Raw genomic sequence first — 11798 nt, 5'->3', positions numbered from 1 at the left:
GAGACATCCCTCGCTAGCCTCAAAGCTCGCTTCGTTTGTTCAGCTCAGGTGGACGGAGTTTTCTAGGGTCTCGCCCTAACAAAAAAAATAACCTCCAGTCGACCAAGTAAAACTGCAAGCTTTCTCATCTAAAATTAACGCATAAGTTACGGGCAGATAGCGAAACCAGGAATTTCTCGAAGTGCCTGAAATTTCAGATAGATAACAAAATGCACTTGGGGACATTTGAAAGCGGGGTTTTCAAACTTTTCCTCCCCCCGTACCATTTCGGGCATTTGTAATGTCAGTATATGTAGGTAGCCCTTTCACTATGTATAACGTGGAAAACACAACCAACTCGGGAAAAACATTCCAGTGTGTATATTTACAAGTACTGTACCTACAGTGGGGAAGTAATACATAACTCTCCAGACATAACCAATAATATTGTAAACGAAGAATTCCATAAACAAATAAAGAGCTTCTTGTAATCATTTACCTCTGGCTATGCAGTAAATTTTCAAGGTTATGGTACTGAGCTGCAAAAACAAAATACGTTATTATTACATCAGCTGCAAATGGAGTTGATGAAATGAATGAAACTGTTTTCATCAACTATCCTAGTTGGCCGAGGAGCAGCTTTTGCTGAAGCTCATCGAAGGTTAGCGAGTGCATTCATCCGAGACCCCTTGTGGTACACATACCCAAGGTTTTTTGAAAACTCCTGCCCTGGGGGGCTCAAATGTATTTCGCCGCGTTTAGTACTACCCAGCTAACACCGAATGTATTTGCAACGTTGCAAACAGGTTGCAAGTAGGTTGGTGGATGTTTGACATTCAGGAAACGTTGCTGCAACGTTCTTAGCTAACACCGAACGTATTTGACACGTTAAAAACGGTTTATAAATAGGCTGGTGGATGATTGACATTCAAGGAACGTTACTGCAACGTTGTAGCCATACTCGGTTTCTTAATATGTTCATTATGTATAGTAAATTGTAATCAATTTTGCAGAACCGCCAATGCAAAACGGAGGACAGTTGAAACAAAAAATCTGAGCCAATAAGCATAACTATAGATAGCGCTGCATCTGCTGGCCAAAGGATAAGTCCCCTGGCCAGCAGCTGCAGTGATGTATGTATATTCTTTCTTATTGGCTAAGATTTCTAGTTGCAGTTTTCTTCCGTTTTGCATTGACATTGGTGATTCTGCAAAATTTTCTACAATTTATTATATACATTATGAACATACTAAGAAACTAAAAGTATGGTTGCAACGTTGCAGTAACGTTCCCTGAATGTCAAACATCCATTAGCCGTATTTAACACTCCCTGTAATGATAGAAGTTCTTCATTTTAAAACAATGGCAATACCCTTTTTTTAATTATTTTTAATTTTTAATTATTTATGATCTCAACTTAGTTTTAATCATATGATATAATGGATCTGAATGGAAGTAAAGGCCTCTACAGAAGACCAAGGGATAAATGTTGGTCATATGCTAAAAAATGAATGTCCCATTAAATGTAAGTTTTGTCTAAGAAATATATTTATGAAATAAAAAATTTAAAATGAACAGCAAACAGTAATTTTGCAGAATGTGATTCATCGTAATACACATTAAAACTTAACGACGTCTAAACGTCGCCAGGCCGTAATTCTAGGCTAACTCCGCACTGACTGCAAGGAACGTTCCCGTGAATACGACAGCCACTAAGGATTGGGGCTTTAAATGCATTTCGCTTTGTTCAGTACTAGCCCCTTGGGTTAGTTACAGTCGATCCCCAAAAAATAACTAAATTCTTAATAAGTAACCCAAATACTATAAAACTGAAATTTCCAAAAAAATACCCGACGCGTCGTTACTACCGCTTTCAAAAGAACGTCTAAGTGAAACATCCTGACCTAACCTTTCCTTGACATTTCGAAGACAGGGCGCAACAGTTCATCGAAATAATGTATTGATAATTTGTACAATCCCAAGTCAAATACTTGAGTTAATGATAATGATCACAGAGTAGCCTTACTGGCAGTTTCAGTAAAAATATCTTTCATGCAACCAAACCACCACAAACGAAAGAATAAACAATACTTACTGTCAAAATTCATATTTTTAACACCAATTAGCAAATGAAAACGTAGCCACGGTGTAGCGACTCCATCTTCAAACCTCTAGCAAAGGAAAGGCCAAAGTCGATCCACCGGGAAAAGCATCAGGAGTTACAAGTTCACAAAAGTAGGCCTAGTATTAGAGACGAATGCCCGTGATGTTTACGTCAACCTCTCGTTAGACATGGGCAAATGTAATGAGGATTGCTAGCTTCATTCATTTGTCGTATCCGGAGGATATTTCGTAATCGTCTCAGGCAATTACGTACTTTACATGCTAATTTTTAACCGTCTCTGATCTCTCCATACTGCCTTCGGTGCAAAGGGGTTCTTACGTTTCCCAAAACATCTCCCCACTCTAACGTCGGTTCTTGAGCCTAGGCCTAACTTTTTCAGTCTACTTTGCTTTTATACTTTGTTGAACTGTCTTAAAAGTCAGCCTACAAAAGGGCACGAGGTGCCATCCAACATACCTCTAATTTTAAGAGGCATAACACACAATAACAAACTGCAGCAATTTTTCCAGAAAACGAAAATGTCATGGATCATCTTTTTCTAATGGCAATTTGAGAACTCACTCTCTGCTTGAGGATGTAATTAGAAGTTGTATTCCAAAAGTTTTCTTGCTTCAACAGGATACAATAGTGGCTATACAACACGTAAATGTGGTTATAATCGTTATCAGGTGTCTTTTGTAAGGACTTTAAAACCTTGGTAGAAGTTGTCTTTTGTGTAATCACTCGTTCCAGCCTGAACAATGGGATTATTTTCCTGGTTACGTTTGATAAAGACGGAGAAAATGGAAAGTTATAATACTATATACAACACCACATGTCTCCTTTAGATTAAAGAACACATAGCGCACGCTGGTTCTATACACTTAATTTGTTTTATATTTCTGCAACTTACTTCTTTCTTTGCATGTTTACGCAGTAAATTTTCTTATTTCACCTTGTTACATAACTGCTTGGGCCCTTCAAATTAATTAGGGGTCAGAACTTTATGAAAGCTGTCCTTAATAATTACTCACTTCATTCTTCGTAGTACACACAATCTGCACAAGGAACCAATCGAAATATCTGTACAAGCGTTTTCCAACCGCTGTTCACAGTAACTGTTTCGGCACGGCAATAGTCCGCGCGAACGAACTCATGAGGAAATTATCACCAAGGAGGCCAGCACTGAGTCGGGCTTCCTCACAGACTGCGAGATCACGGCGGACGTTCTGGGTAGCTGTTTCCACAGTAATTGACATAATTGCTCCAAGTGATGGTGTCCTCATCTTAACAAGGACAGTTATGATTCAAGCCACTGAAGGGACAGATGATATTACGTTCCTCGTTGCATCTAAGGTTTCATTTCAGCACAGAATTTCCCTCCTCTATATTTTGGGATGTTCCGATACTGGGGTCTGTGGAACACTCGTCCTGGCAGTTATGTAAAGGATGTTGAGCATTGTTTACATTTTTGTTTTAATGCGCATACTGTGTAATTAACTTCGTCGGTGTGTGTCCGTGTGCATGTATAAATATCTATGCTTTTATCTGAGTAACATATACTCTGTTATAAATATCAAATTTTTACCTATACAGTTCATTTGAATAGTAGGTTCAGAGTTTTTATCTTGTTTCCACATGAATACCAGCTGTAGCGGAATAACGCAATGATACTGATTTGATGATATATATATATATATATATATATATATATATATATATATATATATATATATATATATATATATATATACACTTTTTATTACTAAAATCAGATGATACAAAAGACTTCTGGAATTATTAACTCGCTGAAGTGTGATCGATTTGGGAATACTGAAAATCCCAATCTTTGTTACAAACTGTCATAAGGACTCATCAGTAACTCGTCTAACAGCTCTACTCTCGAAATGTGCATTCACTTTGACCCTGCACGCCCTCTCGTGCTTCGTGGAGCGACCTTTTCTTTCATCTTTAAGAATAAAAGTTGAATGTGAGATGAGCTAACTGGGTCACATTGAAACTACATACCTTGTTGTTTGCATACGCTTACACAGAACGTTCATGAAAGGGTGAATAGAAGGGATAGTAAGTGTAAGTCCTACATAACATAATTATTCAAGATTACTATTTAGAATAAATAGAGAACATCAAAAATCAAAAGCTTTAATAAATAATAGTCTCAGCCTCATCAGCTGTTAGAGTGTAACCGCGGAGTGAAACTTTGGAAGAGTAAAGGCTATCCAGTGACTTTATCATCCTGAGACAACGCTGACTTATGTCATATTCAGATTTGTTGCTCGAGAACATAATTTTCTAATCTTCTGATCAATACAGAAGACAGGCAATTATCAAATCTATATGCATGTCAGGGCATCAGCAAAAAGCACAAATCACTGAACAGGTTATTTTGATGGTAAGTATTAAATGAAAATAATGGAAGGGAGTTTTACAGGGAAAGACAATAAACTCCATTTCTCTTTTGCTAAAGTTTTCAGTCGGACTTTGGCATTATATATATATGATATATATATATATATATATATATATATATATATATATATAATATATATATATATATATATATGTATATATATATATATAATATATATATATTGCCTATATATTATATGCCTATTATATAGCTATAATATATAATATATATATATATATATCGAGCGCAAAAACCACTAGCACGCATAATCCCGAAATAAAGTAAAGTAAACATTTTTCCTAAGATAAATCAAGAATTGTCCTTGATCTTGCTTTCTATCACTTCGTGTACACAAATAAAAACATAATCGGCAAAGCTAGTTGCTTTTAGACTTCTCAAATTCAAGCTCAATTAGTTCTTAAACTGAGGTTGAAAAAGTCTTCTAGGACCGAGGAAGAGACCAAACACTGGCAAGAGGGGAGAGCAGAAAGAACGATGAGAGAGGGAGACGAATCGAGATAACTGGAAGAGGGTCGGAGGGGTAAGGGCGGAGGTCAATTTCCCCAAACTGAATTATTCTGGATGCAACGAAGTCAAGACCGGGAGCGAGACATTTGGAGTGGAATAGAAATCGCTCTTGAAAATTGAATCTGGATGAAGTGAATTAGCGTTTTGGATAAAAGAAGTGTCGTGTTTGGCAAGAGTGTTTATGATAATCGTCAGCCATGGCCATTATTGTTTCATCACCCAAAAAAGTTTATATTATTGTTACTGTTATTCTCACTGTTGAGACGAGATTCATAAGTTACAGCAATCGCCAAAAAAAGAAAAAAAAATAGAATAAAACTTTTCTTGTCGAGACAGGAGCATTTCGACGGATTCCTCTCATTTTTGGAAACTAAATTCTGTAGAAAGAATATTAGAGAATTGTTTGTTTTTGCTTTTACCTGTAAAAGTGAAATCCAGAACGTGACTTCCTCCCTCATTATAATCGCCGGTAGGTTTTCGTTTTGGGTGTCATTTGTTTGTTCGTTAACAAGGTTACATAATACTTTTACGAAAATCTTTGTTTAGGTTATGGTTGATGGCTGGATCATTTAACAACAGTAAGGGTTTATTTCGAATCGAACCTTTCCTTTTCACGTTTGAAAAACAAATGCCGCCATAATAATAGGTATTGTTTTCAAGGCTTCTTGCATTTCCAGAGGCGATAATACCTGAGTTACGTAATTAACATTCTTCTTTCTACCGTTGTTGGAACACGGTTATTCTATCTACATGTTCATAGCCTCTGGAACTTCCGCTTTTAACAAAATTGCATGAAATGGCGATTTTTATTCCCGACAATGGAAACATTTACTCAGATCATAAGTCCTTTTTCAGTTTGTAGAATGAGAAATGTCCCCGTGATTCTTTCGTGATTTACATTTTCCATCAATTTGTAGGTGACCTTGTAAAATGAACAACAGGTCTCAGATTCTGCAAAATTTTATCAAAGTCTTCACGATACTTGGTGCTCCATGAACATGATTGATTCCCGGGGTATTTACCTCGTTCATGCAAGTTCTATTCAATGGCTAAATTCAACCTTAATTTTGTCCCAATAAACTTCGTCGAAGTTCATTTATTTTAAAAAAGGTTATTTATAAAACCGACGTTATCAGTCAGTTTAATATGAAGGTCCTTCAAAGCAACGACTACCTGAAACATTTTAGTTAGGCATATATTATCGAATGATACAACTACCGTACCATCTTCAATGAAACAGACGGAACGACTCCTGAATATTTTGCAGTCTTGTCCAGGTACTCAGGGTTCCTTTTGATTTATGATCTCCAAATCTACAAGTCGACAGCTTTTAGAGGGAAGTATATTTTATTTCTGGACATAGGATACCGAAGTTTACGAAAAGACATAACATATACTCTATTATGGAGAAACTGCATTTCGTTCATTTCCTTCTACAGGAATAAATACAGACAGGAATAAATAAAAGTGAAGAGGGAATAGGTTGAGAAAAAAATATTCCCTTACTCAACTCAGGAAGCAGAATTAAATTCTCTGAAAATTGGCTATAGATAGAAATAAGCCATAATAACTCTTGTTGCCACGAAAAATACTTACATGGTTTTGATCTTCTATAGTTTTCTTTTTGATCTTCAACCAGAGAGATACACCTATATATACAAAGACAAGAAGCATGTACAAATCTTCACACCACATTGAACAAACACCTATCTTGAACACAAAAAATAATACAAGCTCCAGCCCCTCTTAAATATTAATAAAGGTATATTATAGTTCGGCAATCAAGTCTCTTACTTTGTCTTGCATGAACTAAAGATGATTTGGTTTTCCAAACTAATTAAAGTCACAATCACAATCCTTCCGCAAGCTATAACTATAATTTAAAAAATCCATTACTCAATGTTTCCAGTTTACGTTTTCTTTGTTTTTTTTCTAAGATGATGTTCGAGAGAAGGCTCATTAGATGAATTTCCTTTGCGTGTGTTTTCAATATGGTCTGACTTGAGAGGTTTCCCGATTAGCAAACACACCACCTACATTAAGTTTTTATTTTCCACCTCTTTTCTTCACAAGGCAAACTCCTCAACCGGAAAGTTATTATAGACTTTGTGTTAACTTCGCTCTTCCAGTCTCCTCACACCTCTTCGTCTTTCCGTTCATGAACTGGAAAGCTTGAGATAATGAAAAGACAGCTATTTGTGACACCCGACTTTCTTGTCACATCAAAGGACTCGTGTTTCTGATTTTTTTTTCCTAAATTGCAATCCAGTTTTATTTAAAGGATGTTTCCCAGTTGTACATTCTACAAAAGCTCGAGTCTTCCTTCATCTTAGACACTGAATTTCAACTGAACTTCAATGAGATCCAAGCAGTATTCTAGAAAACGTAATATGAGTAATAAAATTAGGATTCCTCTCAGGTCAGACCATTTGGCAAGCACACGCAAAGGAAATTCATTTAACGAGACTTCTCTCGAACATCATCTTAGAAAACAAAACCTAAAATATTCGTTCACTCACTCTTTTTTTAAATCATTGAAAGGTCAAATCATATCAAGTGTATGAGTTTCTATCATTAACACGTACAAAACTTGACACAATCATCTCGATTTTCGTAAGCGGACGTATTACCAAAATGAATAAAAAAGAAAAAACTAAAAGTAAGCATTGATTCATTCATATCCTATATTTTAGACAATGATTATCAAAACGATATTAGTCTTTCAGGGGCCCAATGCAAATGTAGACCATTCATGGCATAATTTAGATTTTATTTGTTGAAACAAGGATGGGAGTTCACCAATGATTAATAGACTAATCTAGGTATAATGGCAAATAAAAAGAATTAATCTTGAAATACTTAAGACTGTACATTACCTATATAATATATATATCTATATATTATATATATATATATATATATATATATATATTATATATATATATATAAATGAGCTACGAAGGAATGATAAACAACGGAGTTTCTGCAAGATCTTTCGACTCAACTTCCTTTACTCAGCAGGCAAACTAAGTAAAGGACGTTGAGTCAAAAGATCTTGCAGACACTCCATTGCTTATCTTGCCTTCGTGGCTTATACCTTTATTTATGGATTTATCACGTTCCAAACTTTCGTGATTCAGTTATATATATATATATATATATATATATATATATATATATATATATATATATATATATATATAAATATATATATATATATATAGTATATGCATGTATATATATATATATATATATATATATATATATATATATATATATATATTATATATATATATATATATATATATATATATATATATATATATATATATATATATATATATATATATATATATATATATATATATATATATATATATATATATATATATATATATATATATATAGATATATATATATATATATATATATATATATATATATATATATATATATATATATATATATATATATATATATATATATATATATATATATATATATATATATATATATATATATATATATATATATATATATATATATATATATATATATATATATATATATATATATATATATATATATATATATATATATATATATATATATATATATACTATATATATATATATATATATATATATATATATATATATATATATATATATATATATATATATATATATATATATATATATATATATATATATATATATATATATATATATATATATATATATATATATATATATATATATATATATATATATATATATATATATATATATAGTATATATATATATATATATATATATATATATATATATATATATATATATATATATATATATATATATATATATATATATATATATATATACATGCATATATATATATATATATATATATATATATATATATATATATATATATATAAATGAATCACGAAAGATTATATATATATATATATATATATATATATATATATATATATATATATTTATATATATATATATATATGTTTGTAGTTAATCTCGTCTCCCCAGTTTTATCTAGAGGAAGTATTTGCTAGAAGAGCAGCCATTTTACCCCCACCTTTATGACTTGGGGGGGGGGGGGGGGGGGGGGGGGGGGGGGGGGGGGGATTGGCATGTCCGTTAACGACTAGACCTAGTGTAGGTTAAGAAAGGCAGGTCGTAGGGGTTGTATAGGCTTTGTGGTGGGCTTTAGTAACTCCTAGCTTAAGACCTCTTTTCCCACAAATCTGCTGGATGTGTTTTTGCATATTTCCAGACAATGCCGTAGGCCATGTGTGATCCCAGGCCATTCGAAAATATGCTGATGCGTTCTCAGTCCATGCTAGCTACTCCATTCGGGCAGACCTGCCCTCTCTCTGACTTGAAGTCAGCCTTTTGTTTCGTCGACGCTGGTTGGAGCCCTCCTCATACATCACGATACATGTGCAAGCGCCTCTCAGGACTAAAGGTACGTCTCGATAGTGCAAAATCCAACCAGCCCTACTCCTCCAAGACGAATCTTGCTATATCCATTTTCAAATCTCCCTTTCATAACTTCTCTACTGAATGTCCTTTGTCCATCATCAGGGCATGTGCTACCCCTGTGACCTGTCCAAGATTAAGTCTTCACTGAATATTTCTTTTCAGCACTAGAGTTCCTCCCCCAGTGTGTGTTAGATAAAAGTGACTGACATTGTAGCTGAAATATTGTGCAAGAAGTCTTCTTTATTTTATGTGGTGTTGAATCTGGGAACTCATTTCCAGAATTGCTGAGTCCGTGCTCCGTCTCCTTGCACGCAAGCACTTCCTTACCGCTAGATACTATCAATTTGGAAAACCAGCATTGCAATAGTATTTGCTTTTGGCCAGCTTTTCCATATTGTGAAAGATAGGAGCGCTCCAGACATTATACGGCGCTCTGACCACGTGTGGCCAATTTGCCTTGCCTTTATCTCAGGCCAGTCAATGTTTCTTGTAAATAAATGTAAATTAGATTAATCAGCTGGGTTTTCAATGGCGACCTTCCAGAGTAAAAACTAAACAAATCCCTTTTACAGTTATCTAAGGTAAGTCATAAGCGGTCCATATTTTCCCTCTTAATTTTTCCCTTACTTTTGGGCATTAGGCCAGGCCCATATGCAATAGTGGCAGACCATTGCTTAGGATTCGAACCCATGGCTGTTTAAAAGCTTGTAAATCGCGTTATCCCCTTAAAAACGTAAACTGTAAATGACTTTTACAAAGCGTAATTCGTAAAAAAGCATTCATAATGGCGCAGGAGATAGCACGACTCGCAGTGGTAAAATATATTATTCATTTAATATTATTATTTTTATCACCATTGTTAGCTTTAAGTTACGTTTAGTAAATATTTTAGAAGCGTTTTAAATAACTGTATTTCTCTCAGTTAGAGATATTATTGTGTCAGGCGAGAGCGCCAGAGCTTTATTTTAGCGGCACGCAAACAATTAGCCCCCAAGAATTCTTCCCTGTGGTAAAAAAATATATAGCAAGTATCATCTTGTAGCTCGTACATTGTGTGTGTGTGTATGTGTGTGTGTGCGTTAGATAGATGCCAGAAAGTACTAGTTAAAACTAGGAGGTGCTTTGCCAGGGATCCACTGCATGTACAAGACTAGCTAGTGAGGAATGTTCTACTAATAGTTACGACAAATAAGTGTACAATTCTTTTGGGTGTGAGATGTTAGGGGAATTCGTTTCAACTTAACTTTCATTCATGGTAGGTAATCACAGCCCGCTCGCTTAGCTTTCCAGCGTGTGCACGGAGACTCTCGGCATCAACCATCTTCGTTTCACACAAGGCAAACAATTCACCACTTAAAGCTTTATCTCAACGATTTAAGCCAAATAACGTAAGTCTTGATGTTTTAATGTAAATAATATCAACCTTAATACTAGTATCTATCATTCTGCCAGAACATTTCTTGCCCTTTTGCTTTCAATAAGAAATTAGAATTTTGTTGTTGTAAATCGCTCTCGCGTTTACAGGATCAGCTGTTTTGAAGGACACGATGCCTCCTCCGCTCATCGCTCACTCGCTCGCCGAGCGAAAGTTTTCATTTCACTTCATACTTAACGTAACCTATTTCATTTACAAATGTTTGCTAACATCTTAAGAATCCTTACCGCCATTTCACTTGTCACAGGGAGCAAATCGTAAATGTAAATCAACTTAAAGAATTGTTAACTAAACGCGTCGTAATTCGCTAAGCATTCAAACGCAAATCCATTTACCTGTAATGGAAAAATCGTCCATCGCTGGTGCGTTCTATTTACACGAAACTTATTCCAAAGCAATTCTTTCATTAAACTTTAACGTAAGGAAATCATTCAACGGCAATTGCATCATATTAAAACTAAAATAGTTTAGTTCAAATAAATACAAAGGAGTTCGTCATTATCATTTTTTACTCTCAGAGAGAGAGAGAGAGAGAGAGAGAGAGAGAGAGAGAGAGGGAACCCATTATTCAAAAAGCCAAGAGTGCTACATTCATTACATATGCATGCAGCATTACCATTATTTTAGTCTCTTGTGACTTCCATTTACACTGAGCGTGATACGTACCTGTGTCCATTGCTAACTTGCAAGCCATTATATCATTCACTGAGTACTTCAGCCAAGGACTGAGCACTTTTTAATTTACTGTTACCTGCCGTTGCCCGAGTGGTCTTTTCCATTTTTTTATCACAAAAGACTTGCGTATACCGCAGGCAC

At 34.4% G+C, this 11798-nt stretch overlaps 1 protein-coding gene across 3 annotated transcripts in view; it reads right to left on the bottom strand.

Moving 5' to 3' along the window:
- LOC135195101 (uncharacterized) overlaps nucleotides 1–3402 on the bottom strand; it is a 22366-nt gene extending 18964 nt beyond the window's left edge. The window contains exon 1 of one of the 3 annotated variants that reach the window (XR_010310069.1): nucleotides 2075–3402. Coding sequence is in view for 2 of the 3 variants with exons in the window: in XM_064221482.1 (XP_064077552.1) it covers nucleotides 3118–3122 (5 nt within the window). In the remaining variant the exon portion in view is untranslated. The remainder of the gene's footprint in view (nucleotides 1–2074) is intronic. The other 2 variants (XM_064221482.1, XM_064221483.1) reach the window with 2 other exon arrangements.
- Nucleotides 3403–11798: the final 8396 nt, after the last annotated feature.

This window comes from Macrobrachium nipponense, chromosome 15, assembly GCF_015104395.2.
Source record: "Macrobrachium nipponense isolate FS-2020 chromosome 15, ASM1510439v2, whole genome shotgun sequence".
Classification (NCBI taxonomy): Eukaryota; Metazoa; Arthropoda; class Malacostraca; order Decapoda; family Palaemonidae; genus Macrobrachium; species Macrobrachium nipponense.
The sequence above is the reverse complement of the archived record's forward strand: the minus strand, read 5'-3'. Positions and strand labels throughout refer to the sequence as shown.